Genomic DNA, 22,269 nt, shown 5'->3' with positions numbered 1-22,269 from the left:
ATATTGGGTGTTAAAACAGACAAATGAGGCCCGACGGGCGTCTGTTTAATTTTCTTTCTTCAACTGCAACTTATCTCACTAGTTTGCTAAATTTCTCAATACTTTGCCTAGGTATGTAATTTTCTTCATTTTAATATTGTTTCGGTTCATTAAATTTTTCTTTTGTTTTTTTTTCTTAAATTAAATACTTGTTTCGTTCATTATTTTTTTTACCTACCAACTACTTCCCCTAACTATCAATTCTTACTTTCTTAGTAATAATATAAGCTTATATGTATACTTTGTAACAAAAAACATTCATAGGTTGATGACTATAATAATGTGGACTAAATATTGTGATTCTTTAGGCTTATCTACACTTCCAATTTCAGCATACAAAAGGGGAAAAAAAACATAAAAAAGTAATGGGTTTAGAGGAAAAGGTCGATCGCGGAATTTAAAGGAAGTGGCATCCGTCAACTTGACAAAGCTGTGTAAGAAAAGCATATTTGGTGCAACGAAATGCTTTCCATGTTGGAAGTTTATCGTTTACGAAAAAAAAAGAAAGAAGTTTATTGTTTGTTTGAGGTTTTTCAACTTTTGAGTTGTTTCAAACTGTTTGTTTGAGCTAAAACTTGAAGAAAAGTTATATTTTAAGGGTCTGCAAACTCTATTTCTCTAAATTTTAAAAAATTGAGAAACTTCTAAAAGAGTTACTGATTAAGTATATGGACATGAATTCATTTGAAAAAAAAAAAAATTAAAAGTTTTGTAACTGGAAACTATTGTTTTACTTGAAATATTTCTAATTAGTTTTTCATAATTCGAATTCTCTATTGCAAGATGAAGTTGAAATAATGGACCAGATTAAAAAACAAAAACATATTAAGATTTTAATATATTTCAAATATTATCTATGGATAAACGGCTAAGTTTTTGAAAGATTTGAAAAATGAATTCAAAAATTCTAAAAGGTACAGTAATCTTTTTCCAAGATTTAACTCAAACAACCCGAAATCTTATAATTCTCTGATTTTTTTTAACCTTAATCCTTTCTTGTTTATATAAATAATAAATCACTTTGTGTTCCTGAGTCTACCTTACATTGTTATTATGATGTCAGGGATTACGAATCAGCGGATTATGATTGGGATAATCTTGGATTCAAGTTGATTCAAACTGATTATATGTTTATGACAAGATGCTCTCAATATGGGAATTTTGAAAAAGGCCAACTTAATCCTTATGGGAACATTGAATTGAGCCCCTCTGCTGGTGTTTTGAACTATGGACAGGTTAATTCTTTATTTTCTTTTTAACTCAAATTTTCCTGTATCATCTGGTACTCGCTTTGTGCCCCGACTAATTCGGATTTGTACAAGAAAGTCTAATTTTAGGGAGATAAACAAAATTATTTCCTATCAAGCACGACTCCATTTCAAATCCGAGATCTCTAGTTAAGGCCAAGTATATACTTACTACCACACCACAAACATTTTTTCTTTGGAGATGTATTGTCGTCAAGTACCTCAAGTTCTTATGATCCGTAAAGATCTGGCACTTCCCCCAATAACTTTTCTTTACTATGAAATATTCCTTCACGATCCAAATGAGAGCAGACAAGATTATCATAAAATCAAACTAAAGATAAAATTATAACATTGCCAGATCTTTTATTATCATAGTCGACAATATTTTGAACAACTATAAAATGAACAATTATATTGTGGGGATGAGTTTGAATGACATTATTCGTATGTTGTCTTTTTATTATAATCGTTCGTTTAGAGAGACAATGAGGTACTAATCAGCAATAGTAATTAGCACCAATTTAAAATTAACTAGATATCCTAAGTTATCAATTTGCAGAGGGATTCAGTTCTTCTATTCTTACCTTAGAAAGTTCTTAAACTCCTTTCTTGCCAGTTGAGTATATTGGACCACAAAACAGATAAGTATGGGCATTTAAAGAACAAGTGGTCAATTGACTCCTCCTCCCTTTCACTCAAAAAAAAAAAAATACTTGATTTTATAATAGATATTTAATCAATGTTTTAGAATAACAAAAAGGATTTTTTTCCCCCTTCAAATTCACCTGAATTGACCAATTACTTGACTGTGAATTAAGTGAGACATTAATGAAAAAGACAATGTATATTAGACAACTATTCTTATGGTCCCTTATGTTTGGTGGTAGTGTAAAATAATCCTCTAAATATATCCTTGAACAATTAGTTCTTTAAGGTTGCCAAAAGTAAATATTTTTTGTCTCTATCAAATATTTATAAACCATCGACAATAGTTGTGGTGGAGTGTTAAGTAACCTTTTATGCTTAATCAGAGGTTTCGGGTTCGAGACCTGGGTATGAAGCACTTTATTCTTCAATTTGGGACTTTCCAGCTCAAATATAAATTTAGTCGGACATCAATGCGAATATCGAATAACGAGTGAAAACACAAAAAAGATATTTAATAAACTCCGATTGTTAGATTTAAGTACATTCTAGTAATTGGAGACTAAAGGTAGATATGAAAAAAAGTACTCAAATAAATAACTTCATATTTTTCTAAAATATCAAATATTTTAGAAAATAGGTTGCCAGAACTATTACCATTTGGACCGGAAGTATGGAGTGACTGTAGTGTTATTTAATGTTTCTGACCACGATATGCTAGTAAACGTTAAGACAACTAGACAAGGCTCTACTGGCTACCAAACGACTTAACTCTTTTCATATAATAATGTTAAACAAAAAATCATTTTGGTAAACTGATGCAATTTAAAAAAAATTCAAACAGGGTTTAATTGAAGGTACAAAAGCTTATAGAAGAGATGATGGACGTACTTTTCTTTTCCGTCCACACGAAAGTGCAATTCGAATGCAAATTGGTGCTGAAAGAATGTGCATGCCTTCCCCTTCTACTCAACAATTTGTCGATGCTGTCAAGCTAACTGCTCTGGCTAATAACCGTTGGGTAATTATTCATCTCTTAAAATCTTCTATTAAAGTGTGTTTGGTACAATAGAAAATATTTTTCTACGATTTTTTTAGTGTTTGATAATTATCTTGAATTGTCAAAAAGATTATCGGCCTGAAAAGAGGATCTAGAAAATTATTCCATACAATAAAACAGTTTTCAGTGCAACATTTAATTTTCTTCATACCAAACACACATGGATTTTTATTTTCCTCGTCGATCCGTAATATCAGCACATGTTAGTAGCTATTTTGTGACCATGTGTGTTATTAATAAGAACAGATTCCACCTGCTGGCAAAGGGTCACTTTATATTAGGCCTCTGCTTATAGGAAATGGGCCTATACTTGGAGTGGCTCCAGCTCCTGAGTACACATTCCTTGTCTACGCTTGCCCTGTAGGAAATTATTTAAGGGTATGTGAACATTGCCATTTCTTTTCTTGATATAATTATTATTTCCTCAATCTATTAGCTTAAAGTTTTACTTTTGTTTGTATTTCCATATAGAATGGAACACAACCGTTAACCTTATATGTTGAGGAAGAACATCATCGTGCCTCACGAGGGGGAGCTGGTGGAGTCAAAAGCATTACTAATTATGGCCCGGTAAATGCTTCGTACTAATACATATTTGACCGATCAACCAAAAATAATTATATCCGCTAACTAAATATATACAAAAAATATGTATATTATACATTTATATATATATATATTTTTCGGCTATTATTTTTAAAGCGGCTATACTATGTTGTTTACCCTAGAATTTTCATGCAAATGGTATCAAATGGTCCATCTAGGATTTAGGTGTATTCGATTATCATCAAAATCAAAATTAAACTAATTAGTACTCTCTTTGTTTCAATTTAGATGACACATTTTTCTTATTAATCCGTTCAAAAAAGAATGACAGATTTCTACAATTGGAAATGATTCAACTTTAAATTCTTCATTTTACTCATTTTACCCTTAATGAGAAGCTTTTATAACCACACAAATATCATGACCCCCACAAAGCTTTTACCCCTTAAGCTTTTAAGACCACAAGTTTTAAAAGTCTTTTTTTTTTCTTAAACTTCATGCGAGTCAAACTACCTCATCTAAATTGAAATGGATTGAGTATTTCTTATTTTACAATTCGATTTAATTTGTAGGATTTTTTTAATATTTTTTTTGTCACATGAAAGACAGATTCATGATAATTTTCTCTCAAATACATGATAATTATTTCTTCATTAATCTAACTTCCATTCATATATACTTTTAGCTAATATTAACACATTTTAATTTAACCAACAAAATAAATCCGAATTGGGTGAGCTTAGTTGTAGAGGTACAGGAGTTTGGGCTAGTCAGGTAAACAGAAAATGGATCTTTTGACTTCACAAATGAAGCCCAAATGTCAAGTCTAAAACTCAAGTAGGAAGAAGAATTGAACAGTGTGTGAGCTAAATATAATGAACAAAAAGGCTATTCTAAATAAAGTTTTATATTAAAAGATGGAGAAGAATATCAACCAATTAAATGACAGAGTGACAGAACAACTAATTTTCCTTTTTCTTTTAAAACTTTCAGTAGGAATGTGCATTGATCATGATAACTGCTTGTTTGCATCTTTGTATAACTTTTACTCGGGGAATTAATTATCATATTTCAAAACTGTATCAAGTTCAAAACAATTCAGTTCTGTGCAACTGTGGAATGATTCTTTTTAGAAGGTTTTGGTTCTTAAATGACAACCTTATTCAAGTCTGGGTAATCTCTGAAGGAAAACTCTTGCCGAGGATTAGTCCAGAGGCGGATCTATATTTGAACTTTATTGGATGAATTCGAAATTCTACCATCTCCCGTCTAATTTAGTAGATTCAAAATATATATTTTTCACTTATTTAATGGGGATAAATTTTATATACACGACACATGTCATCACTTAACCATTGGTAATGGATGAAAATTTATATACGCAACAATTGTCTATATTAATTGGTTGATATAAACATCAGCTGCACGTAACTTTTTTCACCTCACTTGCCTCAAACCTTATTCAGATTGAGGACAGAGAGGAAAAACCATCAAACAATCCAAACTCCAGAAACAAGTTCGAAAGTTGAAGCCAAAATGGTAAGAAGTATAAACAAAATTGGCTAATTTAATTTCGTAGGAGTAGTTACACTTAATTCAATTCTGTGCTGCTGCTCAGCTTGAATTTCAGTTGGTTCTCAAGCTATATTACATAAAAATCCATACTATAGCTATACCAGCTTTTAGAGTTGGAGAGTACACCGATGAGGAGTAGGCAAAGCCACAAACTTTGGAACTTCATCTCCAGGCATCAATATTGTCAAGCTCTCCCCATTTTTCTGCTTCTGCGTCTAAAACAAACCCCCAATATGCATGCATGAGAAAATTATATACATCCAGAATTTAGACCCTATGAATTCTAGGTTAAAAATGAAAGTTCAAAATATATACTATGTATTTTACGCTAGTTTTGAGTCAAAAGTTGTAATTGATCGTATTGAAGATATAATAAAATAAATAAAATATACTCTATCTAACCATTTAAATTTTTAAATGAGACATTCAAATACTTTATATATGGTCTTTGAGTACGTAGGCAAAGGTCATTGAATAATAGAAGGGGAATAGGGATTGGACCGATAGGCTCGTTTTAGACCTGAGGATCTAAGCTTTGCTAATGTCGTGAAAAGGAGTGGACGGTTGTATTTTAGCCTATTTGGACTGGTTCGCCTAATCGAAGAGTCCCTACTTCACTTGTTCACCGTACTAGATCTCCATATCATATGTGTAAAGAGCCCACTTACAGAGCCCACCACGGATATGAAAGAAGGGCATGAGTGGTTCCACTAGCCGATGCTTAAGCGTCAATCCTTGGGTTCTAGTTTCACTATCGTCCATTATTAAAAACAAAAATCATCTGCTTGACCCATAAAAAAAGTTAAGGGTACAATTGAATTGAAGGGCGTGTTGAAAACATAATTAAATAAATAAAGATATGATCTTTCTATCAAATTATTAAACTTTTAGATAAAATAGTCACAGACTTCCATTTAACTAATTAACCCCTCCAATGCTACCTCTTATGAATCTCCTTGGTTCTTGACACCACCAAGTAAACATCCTCCTCCTAAAAATTGTTTTTAAAAAAATGAAAAGGAAGTATTAACAGTACCTGGATAATTTTAAAAGCCGAAACATGAGCCGAATCATCAGATGATTGATCATCAAGATGGGTAGCAGAAGCAGAAGAGCAAAGAAGGGATCGAAGCTTATTCCAGTGATAGCAACAAGCAAAGGAGCCAATTATACAGACAAGGACAAGGACAAGAAGAGCTAGACCAAGAGGAAAAGCTATGGTGGGCCGTGAAGAAGTAATTCCCAAGGCACTATTTTTACCCATAATATATAACAGGAGTAGTTCAGAATTCAGCAAGCAAGCAATTAGTAGTAGAGTTTAAGATCAAAATTTGCAGCGAGGGGATCGAGGAAATAGGAATCTTTCTTTAGCTAGAAAGATTAAATTGTAAAGTAGACTTGTTTCCTTTCCACTTATAATATATTGGTGTAATGGAAAAAGACTAGAGGGAAATGAAAAGTACATTCAACCGTACCATGATATATGTCGTTTGAGATGATGTGACGGGGCACCAAACTTGAGACTTAATTTTTGGAAGGAATATAATGGTGGTAAGGAATGATCACAAATAAAACTTTCATTGGATCCAAAAAGTCAAATCATTAGCCACTCAACAATAACAATGTATTCATGTGAAACAGCCACTTAATTTTACAATGTTTAGTTATTGATACTATATGTCATTTTTATTTCTATGTATTACTCAACTTATCTTATTTTCAAGATAAATTTCATATTTTAAGGAGGCTCACTTGTAAAAATCTTTAAGGTAATTTGATAGTACAAAAGCTTATCTACATTGACGTTTGCAATTTTATTTCAAAGATGGAAAAAAAAAACTTAAACTATGCATGAACTCTCGATTAAACCAAGGTAGTGCATTATATTTAATAATGCATCGTCAAATTGGTTAAGAACAACATCAGAAGACCTAAAGAAGGAGAATCAGCAAACCATCTTCGTAGGTGGACTACACATAAGCAACATAGGTAATTGCCTCCTAGTCTTAGCTGAAAAAAAAAAGAATAAATAAACAAAGTGCGCAAAACATATTATTGAACGAGATGTGCAGAAACAAAATGTCTATTCATGAGATTCCTTGTTAGTGCAATTTTGAATGTAAAAGTCACTTGAAACTTTTCCTTAGGTATTTATCCTTTCACCGCACATCGATTGTTCTGCTCTCGTAGCTAATCCACTTCCGAATTACTCACTACTTTATTTTTTTCCCCTTCATTTTCCGATCTAACACAAATATTAATGTGACAATAAGAAATTTTAGGGAATTAAATTTCGTGAACCAACTGCAAAACAAATTGAACCTAGAAGAAATTTCACTGGCTGTCCCTTTTAAGGAGTATGAATCTTACATAAATGTCCCAAATAAATTTCAAACTTACAAACCTCTAGCCATTAATCATATACTTACTAAACTAACCAAGCACATATAAAAGTTATAAATAAGATTCTTTCTCTCCAAGAATCACACGCAAAGATCTCCTTTCATATTTTTAAGCGTGATCAGTAATATTAGATGAAAGATGAAAATGAATTTTTATAGGTGACTGGTGACATTTTTATACCAAATTCAATAGTCTGGGCATTTTCAGCCCTTTTCCATTGAGAATAATGCATAGTAAATATTAGGGAATCTTACAAAAATGTCTCAAATAAGTCCTAACTTACCAACCTCTAGTCATTAATCATAGACTTACCAAACTAGCCAAGCACACATAAAAATTAAAAACTCAAATAAATAAGGTTCTTTCTCTCCAAGAATCATATGCAAATATCTCCTTCCATATTTTCAAGTATGATCGGCAACTTCAGATGCAAGACGGAAAGAAAATTTCATGGATGAGGTAGCAAACAAGGTGATGAAATATAAAAATATATATATACAAGATTCCAAAAATCTAAACAAAAAAGGACCTTTTTCAATGGGTATGGTTAAAATTCATTGAAAACATATAGATGAGTCAATATTAAAATTTGAGTAAGATTAGAGGTGATTTGGTATCAAAATTCGTTGTTAAAATCGAGTTCAAAAACTTCTTGTGCGACACATGTATCATACACATAGAGGTATACATGAATATACATGTGATACACATTTGATACAAATATGATACATATATAATACAGAAGTGTTACACAGTGTGATACGTACATATTTTTTTTCATGTTTCATTTTCTACTTCGAATTTTCAATTCAAACCGTCTCAAAATTCCGCCAACTCAACCCAAAACTGAGATTCAAACATCTTAAAATGTGCCCAATTTATTCTAGCAACACCCACTCAAAAGAAAGTAAAATTTTGACCTTTTATTTTTGTTCCAAATAGCTAATTGGCTAATATTGGTAATATTTGGCTAATATTAGTATATTTTTAATGAATTGACCAATTTTTGTAATAAATTAATTATAAATGGACAGAGCTGGTAGTTTTCCTATATTATTTAACTTTAATTTTGGGAAAATAACATTGTATAGTCGCTTCTAAAAATAATAGCCGGTAATATATATATTTTTTCTATTAATGTATAATATACATATAATATATAAATTTTATACATATTTTTTTATATATTTAGCCAGCGAATGTAATTATTTTTTGCCAATTGGCCAAATATGTAACTTGCCCTTTAACTTTTGTACTCTGTTTTTTAAAAGTTGTGCAATATATATGTATAGATCCACTGGCATAACTTCTCCTTCTTCCTTCTTCCTGTATAGGTCAAAATCCGCCTCTGTGGGATTTAACACGGAGCGTTATTATAGAAAGCGATGTGGCCGAGGTCGACTACTAGATAATGGGGCTCGTAGCCGAGCAGTCAAATAACGGCCGAGGTCGAGTATCAAGGGCAGTGCTAACGGCTAGTTTTTATAATAGGATATTTAAGAAAATATTTCATTGAATATTCTTTGTATTTGTACTTTTAGGGTTGATTGGGGTATGCCCCATATAAAGAGAAAAAGAGATAGGGGGAAAAGGATGTAACATTCTATGATAAGAGCACTTTTTGAGATGAAAACTTTCTTTCTAGAAAAGATACAAACAGTATTTTTCTAAGAAGATTCGATTATCTATTATTTCACACTTTTTATTAGATTCGAGACTAGTTTAAATATTATTACATTTGTCTATCACGCATTACTGTCATAAGGAGAAATTATCCACCTCATTCAATATTTGGTGAATCATTCTTCGTATTTACGTTAATGCCATTTATTCTTATTTATTGCTTGATATTCTTACATCATTAATTATCTTGAAACATTGAATGTACACAACATTTAATCCTGCACCAACACTGTCCGATTTTATTTGAGTTGACTAGTTATAAATCTGAGGATATTATTATTAATTAGGTTTAATCCATTTTTATATAAAATTAATTAGTTTAATCAAAGATTTACACTATTTGGACAAATAATTTGGCGCCGTCTGTGGAGATTTCCTAGTTAAATTTTTAGTTTCTTCTAGATCTATAACTGGCACAGTCCACACAAAAAAAAGTAAAACTCCTACTTCCTTGTACACACGGATCTGACATGGTAGGTAACAGAGAAGAAAGAATGAATGTAGTAGACGATCTCACTACTAACCTCTTAAACACCATCAATGAGGTCTCTGAAACAGAAGGCGAAGACATTACGCCTAACGCCTCTCCTAGGCGAAGTGGGTCGCCCCTCCCTCACGGCAGTATCATAATATCCCGCGGTAAAGGAACTTCCACGTCCACAACAGAATAGGCGCCACCGACAGTGAAGAAACTATTTGAGGCTTGGTTGACAAACACGCTGACCAGCATCCTCGACAAGCCCGCTCGGGAGGCAGTTAGAGAGAATGCAAGGACTTGCATTATACCAGCAACGGTCGAGCAGCACATCCCTCTCCCTCCAATAACAGGTATCACTCACAATGTTAATAATGCAGGTAACGACACCCTTACGGCCATTCGGAGGAAGATGGAAGAAATGAAAATTGAAAACAAAATGCTTTGGGACCAAATGAGAGAGCACCAAGAAAGAGTTGACAAAATACCGGGTGCCCCAAAACTCTTGCCAAAAAGATATGTTGGGCGGTTTGTTGAGCAACCCTACAGTGATGAAGCTGCCCCACATGTCATACCCAAGACCTTCAAGATGCCGCCTTATCTAAAAATATATGACAGTACTGACTGACCGCAAAGATCATGTGACTCACTATGTCACTGCGGTAAAGGGCAATGATCTCGCCAAAGAACAAGTATCCTCCATCTTGTTGAAAACGTTCGGCGAAACCCTCACCAGAGGAGCATTAACGTGGTATTCACAGCTACCCGCGCGCTCCATTGACACATTCGAAGAAATGGCCGACAAGTTCGTAATGGCCCATGTTGGGGCTAAAAAGGAGAAGGCTAGAGTGAACGATATATTTGCCATCAAACAATCACCCGGAGATGGATTAAGGGACTTCCTCGCTCGATTCAACCGAGGGAGGATGACCTTACCAAATATATAGGAAGGAATGGCTGTAGCATCTTTCCAAAACGGGCTGAACAAGAATGGCTCAAGGGCGACCAGAAAATTATTAAGTCGGCTTATGAAATATCCTCCAACCACTTGGGATGAAATACACAATGCCTATTATGCCGAGGTCCATGCAGACGAAGACGACCTGAATGGGACAACCCATCGGTTGACCTCGGTACAGGCCGAAACCAGGAAGGATCGAAGTAATGATGCCAGGAGAGATCTTGCAGCTCCACGACCCAACCGAGAAAGGCATCAGCCAGAATCTCAGCCAAGGACAGGGACTCACTGGAATGAGAGAGATATGCCCCCTTTATTATCCACTTACAGTTTTTGTGTGTCGCCCTCAGAAATAGTCTACGTATTGGAGAAGCTCGGACCAAAAGTAAAGTGGCCACAAAAGATGAGGTCAGATCCAAGCACTAGAAAGTCAAACGCCCTCTGCGAGTTCCACCAAGAGCGAGGTCACAAAATTGAGGACTGCATCGCCTTAAGGCAGGAGGTCGTGAACATGCTTCATCAAGGACACCTCAAAGAATTATTGAGCGACCGAGGGAGGACCAACTTTGCCTGAGGACATGAACAACACTAGGGACCGCCAAAACCACCCTCACCATCATCGGGGCAGCAGCGACGCTTCGATCAACAACGTAAAGTTCACCACAACCCACAAGCTCAAACTGTCGATCACTCATGAATGGTATGACGAACTCGAAGAAAGTATCATCTTCGATAAGTCAGATACCCACGGTTTGGTTTTCCCTCACTATGATGCCCTTGTTATCACTTTACGAATATTAGATATAGATGTAAGATGCATTATGGTGGACGATGGGAGCGGCGCGTGCATTATCCACCCTCGAGTACATGCACAAATAAAACTCGAGGATAAGATAATATCACGCTGCATCACGCTAACAGGTTTTAACAATGCAGTTGAACGAACGTCTGGAGAAATCACACTCCCCATCCTAGTCGGCGGCATCACTCTGAAAACCACATTCCACATCATGGACCAGGATACAGCGTACAATGCTATAATAGGTCAGCCTTGGATACTCGCCATGAGGGCCATCCCCTCTAGCTTATACCAAGTTATCAAATTTCCAATCCCATGGGAAATATTCAGTATACGAGGAGAACAACGCACGTCTCGACAATGCTACTGCATCGCCCTGGATTGCACGACTACCAAACAAGTGAAAGGCAAAGCAAAAGAGGCATAGCAATTAACATGGTCGAGGTCGAGTTGTGACGAAAGAGAATACATCGTCAGAGATCCCGAAACAGTAAAGGCCGCGGGATCAACCATAGAAGACCTCGACCCCGTCCAACTTGATGATAACGACCACATCAAGAAAGCATACATCGGCTGCAAGCTTCAAGAACTAGGTAAATTCTGTCAATTCTTAACTGCTAATGCAGATTTGTTTGCTTTTTCCCATGCAGACATGCCAGGTATCCCGAAGGAGGTCGCCACACATAAGTTGAACGTTGACCCGTTCTACCCCCCGGTAAGGCAGGTTAGGCGGAAGTTCAATTCCACAATAAACGATGCAGTCCACGAGGAGGTCGAAAATTTGCTGGAAAATGGCTCCATCAGGGAATCAAAATACCCCCCAATGGGTCGCCAATGTGGTCATAGTGAAAAAGAAGAACTGAAAGTGGCGGATGTGCGTAGACTTTACAGATTTAAACAAAGCATGCCCCAAAGATTCATTCCCGCTACCTCATATCGACCAGCTCATTGACGCAATGGCCGGGCATGAAATGCTAAGCTTCTTAGATTCCTACTCGGGCTACAATCAGATCCTCATGGAAGAGGAGGACTAGGAGAAGACCACCTTTATCACCCACCAAGGAAAGTACTGCTACAGAGTGATGCCTTTCGGACTAAAAAAGGCGGGGGCGACATACCAAAGGTTGGTGACCAAAATGTTTAAAGAATAACTCTGTAAGACCATGGAAATCTACATAGATGATATTTTGGTCAAGTCTAAAAGGAAAGAAGATCACATCGGCCACCTGAAAAAAGCCTTCGATAAACTTAGTCGGTACGGAATGAAGCTAAATCCTGAAAAGTGTGCATTCGGCGTGACCTTAGGAAAATTCTTGGGCTTCCTCGTATCAGAAAGAGGTATCGAGATCAACCCCGACCAAATCAAAGCCATAGAAGGAATACCAGAGCATTTAACTAGCAAAAAATAGGTTCAGAGGCTGACCGACCGTATCGCCTCCCTTTCTGATAGACGCCATAAGTTTTTCAGCGTACTCAAGAAAGACAACGGCATCCAGTGGACTTCTAAGTGCATTTAAGCCCTAAAGGAGTTAAAGGCTTATCTGTCATCACCGTCGTTGCTTTCCAAAGTAGAACCATGGGTACGCCTTCTCGTCTACATCGCCGTATCTGAAGTAGCGGTGAGTGCAGTCCTGATTCGAGAAGATAAATGTACGTAATATCCCATCTATTACATTAGCAAAACCTTAATCGACGCCGAAACGAGGTACCCCCACCTCGAAAAATTGGCCCTGACCTTGATCGCAGCTTCACAAAAGCTGAGACCCTACTTTCACTGCCACCCCATCTTGATAGTCACAACTTTCCCCTTGAGAAGTGTTTTGTATAAGCCCGAGCTATCGGGCAGGTTAGCCAAGTGGGCCACAGAATTAAGCGAGCATGATATCACCTATCAACCGCGGCCGACGATAAAATCACAAGTCCTTGCCAACTTCGTAGCCAACTTCAGCGCATAAATAATGCCCGAAGTCGAAAAAGAAGCCGCCCACGCTTCTCCACAAACACAAGATCTATGGATTTTGTGCACCTACGGCACTTCTAATGCGGCAGGGTCTGGACTAGGACTTGTGCTCAAAGTCCCGACAGGCGAAGTGATTCGCTAGTCCATAAGATGCCTGGACATAATAACAACGAGGCCGAGTGTGAGGCCGTGATTGTAGGATTAAGGCTAGCACTCAAGTACAGGGCGAGACGGGTCATCCTACGCTGCGACTCTCAACTCGTCATCAACCAAGTCACAGGGACATTCCAGATCAAAGAGGAAAGGTTACAAAAATACCAGGCTGAGATCTGCAAACTACTGCCCGAGTTTGATGAATACCAGCTTGACCAGATCCTTCGAGCACAAAACATCGGAGTAGACGGCCTCACCAAATTATCGGCAGCTACTAAAAGCATAAACGGAGAAAGAAACATGGTCACCCTCCTCCACTCATCGATAGATGAAATTGAGGTAAGGACTATAAATCTAACTTGGGACTGGCGCAACCGTATTGTTACATACTTGCAGGACGGCGTACTCGTAATTGATAAAAAAGAAGCCAAGAAGCTCCAAATGCAAGCGGCCAGGTACAACATCATTCACAACGACCTATACAAGAGGACGTATGGTGCCTCCCTAGCAAAATGCTTAGGCCCGAATCAAATGCAGTGCATCCTAGAAGAAGTCCACGAAGTCCACTCCGGGGCTCATTTCGGCAATCGAGCTCTGGTCAGATGTCTCATATGGGCAGGTTAGTACTGGCCTACTATGAAAAAAGAGGCCACAGACTTCGTGAAAAAATGCGAGCACTGTCAAAAATACGCCCCAATGATCCATCAAGCGGGCGAGCACCTCCACTCGGTCACTTCCCCTTGGCCTTTCATCAAGTAGGGAATGGACATCGTCGGCCCCCCTCCTTGCGGGGCGAGGTAACGTACGATTATTTTTGATTTTAACTGACTATTTTTCTAAATGGGTAGAAGCAGGAGTATCCATCCAGGTACGCGAGCAGGAAGTGATTGCCTTTATATGGAAAAACATTGTGTGTCACTTCGGCCTCCCCAAAGAGATTAGTTGCGACAACGGACCCCAATTTACTGGAAAAAGGTCGCCGAATATTTTGAGAAGTGGCATATCAAAAGAATACTATCCACACCATACCACCCTGCGGGCAAGGGCAAGCGAAATCCTCCAATAAATTAATACTGAACATCATGAAGAAAAAGCTTGAGGATGCCAAGGGATTATGGCCGGAGCTATTACCAAAAGTACTTTGGGCCTACCGCACAATGCCAAAGACGAGCACAGGATAGACGCTCAACTCATTAGTCTATGGGAGTGATGCGGTAATACCAGTCGAAGTCGGAGAGCCCAGTTTGCGATACTCCCATGAGAGCGGGCCGAGGAACAATGAAAGAAGAAGGCAAGAGCTCGACGAAGCTGGAGAATGGAGAGATATGGCCTACCTAAGGATGATCGCCAAAAAACAGCAGGCAGAACGCTATTATAATAAAAAGGCCAAGATTAGACCACTCAAAGTCAGGGACTACGTGCTCAAGGCCAAAACACAAGCAAGTAAAGACCCGCGGGAAGGCAAACTAGGAAAAAATTGGGACGGCCTATACAAAATCACGGCAGCAGCAAATAAAGGGTCATTTCAACTAGAAACAATGGAAGTAAAACTACTAACAAACAACTGGAACGTCGCCCACCTCAAGTACTTCAACTTTTAAGAAAAAACGTCCTCCAAGTCGTACTCTTTTTCCCTCACTTGCATTTTGTCCCAATTGGGTTTTCTCAAGGAGGTTTTTAACGAGGCGACGAGGGGGAATCTTCAAGTCGAAATACGAACGGAAAAAGGCACCGGGCGGTTGTGAGCACCTAATTTTTTACCGTGTTTGAATATTTTCCGCTCCCATCTTCCCACGCGTGTCCCCACTTTACCTTGTTCCCCGCGCGTGTCCCCACTCTACCTTGTCCCCCATGCTTGTCCCCTCCCCACCATACCTTGTCCCCCAATGCTTGTCCCCCCACATCTTCCCTATTCCCCAAATAAGAAAACGAGAGAAAAGAGAGAGAAGGGGAGAAAACGAAAAGGAACTGGTCTCTCCTCCTCCTTATTTCAACAGAGGCTTCTTCTTCCTCAAAAAAAAAAGAAATCACCATGAACACCAAGCCAAACCTAGTTGAAATAACTCCCAAAAGCACTTCACTTTCGGCTGAAAACAAGCTAGAAGGCATCTTTATTTTTTAGTCAAACACGACCTCAAAAAGCTGTCAAAACCCAGTTCATGAACCTCACCAAACACCAGCCTAAAACTCCCCCAAAACTCTAGTCCAATCCATGGAAGTAAGCTGAAAACTCCAACTAAAATCTGATCTCGAATCTAGTTGCAAAATAGCTCGAAATCAGATCCGAAATAAAGCTCCAAAAACCAACAAAAAAAACAGCCTGTAAACTAGCCTTAAAAAAACAGTAAATTCCGACTTTGTCTCTTTAGTTTGAGCGAGTTAGAAGAGGTTGAAGCTTGAGGCCGTGTTCGAGTTTTCGTTTCGACGGAGCTAGTTCGAATCTCTGTTCCTGGCTCTGATCTAAGTAGGAAACATAGGTAGAAAAGATACATCGAGGTTAAGGTATATTCTTATCTTTCTTTTATAGAAGAAAAAATAAATTGTTAGCTTTTGTTTACTCTATATGGAATCACTGATGTTTAATACAGTATCATTTTCTAAATCATCATTTATGTGTGATAACGTATGGTTTAAATTTGAGCCATTTGGAATTATCGTGACTCTTTTTCCTTTCTATTACTCACAGTTCTTTGCATGCAATTGAAAATAGTGTTGCTTGCAAACTTTAGAGTTTATTGTTAGATTTTTATATTAAGGAAGAACTGATGGAGTTTTATAGGATTATTTATTTAATATAATTTTCCTTTTTATGAAGTCTTTAAAGTTGTGGTGGCTTGAACTTGAACTGATTCAATGTAATGGACCTTGCTAATACAATAGGTTATATAGCATGAATAAGACGAATTTTAGTATATCTTAGGCATAATTTTGAGTTGCAATTTTGATTAAGCGGGTTTAAAATCTCTGGTGCTGCTCATGAAAGCTAGAGTACAACACGTCTTCCATAATAATTGTTTATCCATAATCCATGTGTCCTTACAAGAATCTCAAATTAGTGTAGGAAATTAATTCATAAACATTCGTAGCTCGCTTTAGGTGCGATTAATAAATCATCGCGAATGTATATGTTCGCGTGGCATAATTTTGATTTCCAAAAACTAAAATCGAAGTATGTGTTCGCACAATTTTGGCCAAAACAATCTTAATATAATAAAATATTATTAATTATGTACACGTACGTGTGACATAATTTTGGCACAATAAACAAAATGGGTACACGTACGCGTGATCGTTTCAAGATAATTCTTTAATTATGAATAATCAAGAAATAAAAAACGGATAGGTAAAACATAAAAATCATATAAAATACAGTTGTGTCCAAAATTAATTCAAGCCAATTTTAGTCAATAAAGCGACCGTGTTAGAACCACGAGACTCGGGGAATGCCTTACCCCTTCTCCCCGGTCAACAGAATTCCTTACCCGGACTTTGTTTTCGCAGACCAATAATAATAGAGTCAAACCTTCCTTTGAATAGGGATTCAAACAAAAGGTGACTTGGAACACCCAAAAAATCACTTCCAAGTGGCGACTCTGTAAATAAAATAATCCCTATTCAAGTTTGTCACTTTAATTGGAGAAACTCTTTAACCCACAACAATCCAATAACGCACATATTTATCTTTGTGGGGGGTAGAAAAGGGGTGTGACAGCGGTCAGTTCATTGCCCAACCTCTCAACATGTCTCCAGGTCGCCCAATGAAGGGACTAGATAGACTGGGACTGGAATGCCAGCCCAAAAAATATGTAAATTTCTCCAAGTATATGAGCAAAACACAAATGTATGAAGTTCGCCCATATTTTCGCCAGAGCAACATTGCCTCAATATCTACTCGGCCCCCCGCCACAATCAAGTAAATGACATTCGACCTCGTTCGAATTATCTCACATTCGACCTCGCTCGAATTAACTCACATTTGACCTCACTCGAACTAACTCACATTCGACCTCGTTCAAATTAACTCACATTCGACCTCGCTCGAATTAACTCACATTCTATCCCATTCGAAGTATCTCACATTCGACCTCGCTCGAATTAACTCACATTCGACCTCGCTCGAATTAACCCACATTTGACCTTGTTCGAATTAACTGACATTTGACCTTGTTCGAATTAATTCACATTCGACCTCGTTCGAATTAACTCACATTCAATCTCGCTCGAATTAACTCACATTCGACCTCGCTCGAACCAACTCAATACAGGTTACATTAGACCTCGTTCGAATTAACACCTACTAGTCCCCGACCATGACCAAAGCCAATTTTTACTATTGAAGCGACCAAATGACAAAACAAAAAAAAGAAGCGTGCAAGCCCAAACAAAAAGAAAAGAATCAGATACGAAACAGCGAAAACAAAATTTCATACTTCAAATATATTTCTTACAAAGGCTAAAGCAGATGCCAGCAAAAGTATGTACAAAAGTTACAAGTAAAAGAAAGAAAAACAACTACATGCTACCTAACCCAGCAGCACCATCCCGTGAATCCATTCCTTATACAAATCCCGAGGAACATCAGGAAAAGCAGAAGTACGGGATTAGGACGGCTGAGCCAGTAAATGTGCCTTTTCGGCCCCGAGGGCAACAACTCGATCACTAAGGCCCGCAACCTCTTTTTCTAACTCCCCTATCTGCTCATCAAGCTGCTCCTCTCTGAGCCTAGCCGTCTCCAAAGCGCAATCCCATTCAGAACGGAGAATGCAGATCATGTCCTCTAAAGCTTCCACTTTACTTGCAGCTGATAACCGAGCCGACTCCGTCTTCTCCAAACCCTACACCTTCTCGGCGACCTCGCCACTCAAAGCGGCCACTAGAAGTTGACACTCCTCCAGCTTGGCATACAATGAGACCACTTGGGCCTGAAGGTCAGCGCATTGAGCCTCGACCCCCCTACTCACCTCGAGCTCCTCTTCTTTGTCCTTTAATGCCCCCTCGAGCTCACTACATTTTCCGATGACCTTCACCAATTCGTCATCCTTCTCCTTTAGCTCATTTCGGAGAGCCCAGAAGTTGCTACTACCAACAAGCCGCCGGCAAAGCTCGCGATGCTTATCACGATACTCATGATATTTCTGCTCCATCTTGTGGAAGATGACCTTACGCCTCTCCTCTCGGCGGGAACATTCAATCTGCAAGATCATGGTCTGAAAAAAAAAGCTAGAGTGAGTAAGAACAAAGCCAGATTCGACATGAAAAATGAATATGGAAATTGAATACCAAACTTACCCTAAGAGCAAGGTCGGCTATGCTCTTCGACAAAGTAGAATCCTTCAGTTTCTCGAGGGTCTTACCTCCACATTGGAACAAAGTGGACCAAGAGAAGGGACCACGTCCTCCGTATTAATTAATAGATCTCGGTCCAGAGGGATCGCAATAGTCCGCGTGGTCCCCTCCAATCTCACCTCGAGCCAGGTAAGTCCTTCCCCTATCATCCTAACCTCCTCGGTGTCCATGTCAGAGCCCGTCTTATACTCCTCTTCGGCTACACTTTTTCCCTTTGTATCGACCCGAGAGGAAAGATCCTCGGCTAGTAACGAGGTCGATGGCTCACCCCCTTGTAAGGCGTCAGGGACTCGCACCGACGGCCCTTCAAAACCCGTTTCGGCCTCAGGGAGCAATGTACATCCATCGGTCCCCGACGACAGCGGAATTGTGGGTAGCAGCTCGGCATCATCTCCGAGGTCTATGGTCGCCGTTTCTCTGATGACGAAATCCTCCATCACCGAACTCCCCACGCGGACAGTTCCCTCGCCGATATAGACATATCGCCTCTTGGGGGAAGCAGATTATCGTCATTCGGCGACGATCCTTCCACATCATCCTCGTTAATTAGATGACACAGAGGGGAAGTAGAAACAACCACTACAATAGTCGATGACCGAGCATGCATCACCGCAGCAACAAGAACATAAATGTTTTTCCTCTTACGGAATACCGGAGCAGGAACTTTCTGCCTCCTCGAAGACCCTCGGCATACAAAAGAGATTAGAACGTCAACTCTTAATTAAAGTCATAATGAACATGCGACCACAAGATCAAGATAGCATATGTAAAAGGTCAATATATATATGAGTACGGACGGACGAACTCACCGGTCGCTGAAAGCTTGGGCCCGAACTTCTTGAAAAAGGCTGGCCACTCACGAATCTCCACTATGTGAGGCAAGACATAGCTAACCCAAACGTAAATATCCGCAACCAAAGGAGGAGGCTCGGTCTCGACTGAACGAGGAAAATATAGAACGGTTAGGCTACGACCAGAATGAGCAAAATGAGCATTTAGTAAAAATACTTACGGGCATAATTCCACGCCTCAGGAAATCTATTTGCATTTGCCACCATATCCTCAGTCTTGACGTAGAAGTAATTAAAGCAGAATCGACGATTTACTTTATCGTCCATCTTCACTACCAAGCTCTTACTTCCATGGTGATGAAGGTGCAACATCGTCGCCCTATATAAACTGGGCACGCAGAGGTGCATCCGGTGGCGAAGAGAGATCCTGCGGCCAGCCAATTCTGCGTACTTCGTCACATGTGGATGAGCTTGTAGATATAAGGAGAAACCTGAGCCACGCAGATGCCGTAGTAGTGGCAGAATTCCTCTGCCACTGGGAGAAAGGGAAAAGAGTAGCCCACGTAGAAAGGATTTGCGTAGAGCGCGCAATACCCGGGGCGATGAATCTGCACCACATCGCGACCAGCCGGGACCATATCGATGTGGGCTAGGATTTTGAAATTCGCCCTGAAATTAGCAAGGGCATCCGCATCCATCTCAGACTCCACGGCCTCAGGGTCGTCCTCGGACAGCTTTGAGAAGTCAGTTCTAGATTTCTCATTACGGGGAATTATTTCCTCCATCGTAAGAATGCTTTCATCTTCTACAACAATGCCAGCCCCATCATCATGGGGAGGCATGCGCACTGCCAAGGGAACAGGGTCAGGTACCCCCCAGAACTGGAAGATACGTTAACCATTTTTGTTTGTGAATAGAGGAGATATAAACGCAGAAGAGTCAAGAGTAGCAGGAGCCATCAAAATCAGTGAAAGCAAGAATATGAAGTAAGATCTAGAAAACAGGGACTCTGAATGAGGAAGGAAGAAGAAGATATGAAGGTCCGATTTTTAGAATGCAAAGAGTGAATCAAATGATTGTGTATCCCTATTTATAAGAGTTCAGGCATCAATATCGAGAAGTAAAACCGTCGTTACCCAGCTCAAGAATCGAAACGGCAGAGGCGCGGGAAACGATACAAGGTATCAAGGAAACACGTAATAATGAAGCATGATGACATGACGTCACTCTGAAATGATGTGACCCTAGGTTGCGGCTCACGGAAGGCCACGTTTCCATCCCGTCCAAAACGCTACTACTCGACCTGCTCACCTAAAACTTCTCAACCATAACTAACAAAGTCCGCTCATCGAGGTCGCCCAGGGTCGACAAGCGGAGGGACTAACTGTATAGGTCAAAATCCGCCTCTATGGGATTTAACATGGAGCGTTATTATGGAAAGCGATGGGGCCGAGGTCGAGTATCAAGGGCAGTGCTAACGGCTAATTTTTCGTAATAGGATATTTAAGAGAATATTCCATTGAATATTCTTTGTATTTGTACTTTTAGGGTTGATTAGGGTATGTCCCATATAAAGAGAAAAAGAGATAGGGGAAAAGGGGATGTAACATTCTCAGCACTTTTTGAGAAGAAGACTTTCTCTCTAGAATACAAATAATACTTTTCTAAGAAAATTTGATTATCTATTATTCCACACTTTTTCATCAAATCCGAGAATAGTTTCAATATTATTACATTTGTCTATCACCCATCACTGTCAGAAGGAGGAATCATCTACCTCATTCAATATTTGGTGAATCATTTTCCTTATTTACGTTAATGCCATTTATTATTATTTATTGCTTAATATTCTTTCATCATTAATTATCTTGAAACATTGAATGTACAAAGCATTTAATCCTCCACCAACACTGTCCGGTTTTATTTTTGAGTTGACTAGTTATAAATCTGAGAATATTATTATTAATTAGGTTTAATCCTTTTTTATATAAAATTAATTAACTTAATAAAAAATTTACACTTTTTGGACAAACACTTCCGCTTTCTCCTCTTCCTTAGCAATTGTTTTTTTGTTCACTGTTTGTCTTTCAAGTGAATGCTCAGATTGGCCCAAAACAACGATAACTTGGAAAGCAACTAATAACAGAGGTTGAAATAATAGGGTAAGCTCATTCTTATAATCTGTGTAACAGATAAGTGATACCCTATTGTTTTAAAGTTTTTTATCACAACAGAGACCCAGAACCGTAATGAATATAGGAGTAGCAAAATATAAATAACTCTTACAGTTGAATCTGTTTTTGAATTACATAATGCCTGATGAAATTCCTTTCCGTAGAGTTATTTGTAATCCATATATGCCTACAAATTACACAGTAAGTTTTGTCAATTCAACAAGATTTATGGACAATTTAACAGAGAATGAAAATATATCAAAGTTATAACGTGCCGTCAAAAATTTTGGTCAATAGAACACAGATAAGTTCTTCCAATTCGGCAAGACTTATGAAAAAATTTACAAGTTATGATAATGACATCATATGGAAGTTATGACCAACCATCATTATTTGCGAACAATTGAACACA

At 38.4% G+C, this 22,269-nt stretch overlaps 1 protein-coding gene and 1 long non-coding RNA gene across 7 annotated transcripts; one reads left to right on the top strand and one right to left on the bottom strand.

The window, feature by feature from the left end:
• Positions 1-1,091: 1,091 nt before the first annotated feature.
• Positions 1,092-6,589, top strand: LOC104090228 (branched-chain-amino-acid aminotransferase 2, chloroplastic-like). 6 transcript variants are annotated; one of them, XM_070191872.1, is made up of 6 exons: positions 1,092-1,274; positions 2,779-2,955; positions 3,241-3,372; positions 3,466-3,564; positions 5,007-5,079; positions 6,193-6,362. In XM_070191872.1, the coding sequence occupies exons 1-5, from the start codon at positions 1,167-1,169 to the stop codon at positions 5,067-5,069; spliced, it is 579 nt and encodes a 192-aa protein (XP_070047973.1). In that variant the 5' UTR covers positions 1,092-1,166; the 3' UTR covers positions 5,070-5,079; positions 6,193-6,362. The 6 variants fall into 6 exon arrangements, with proteins under 6 accessions (XP_070047973.1, XP_070047972.1, XP_070047970.1 ...); XM_070191871.1 differs by having other exon boundaries at positions 6,220-6,356; XM_070191869.1 differs by lacking the exon at positions 5,007-5,079 and having other exon boundaries at positions 6,220-6,589.
• On the bottom strand, positions 5,088-6,289 carry LOC138903549 (uncharacterized). Its single transcript, XR_011412791.1, has 2 exons — positions 6,152-6,289; positions 5,088-5,330 (listed from the first exon to the last, which is right to left on the bottom strand). It is a non-coding gene; the product is annotated as an uncharacterized lncRNA (long non-coding RNA).
• Positions 6,590-22,269: the final 15,680 nt, after the last annotated feature.

This window comes from Nicotiana tomentosiformis, chromosome 12, assembly GCF_000390325.3.
Source record: "Nicotiana tomentosiformis chromosome 12, ASM39032v3, whole genome shotgun sequence".
In the NCBI taxonomy this organism is placed as follows: Eukaryota; Viridiplantae; Streptophyta; class Magnoliopsida; order Solanales; family Solanaceae; genus Nicotiana; species Nicotiana tomentosiformis.
The sequence above is the reverse complement of the archived record's forward strand: the minus strand, read 5'-3'. Positions and strand labels throughout refer to the sequence as shown.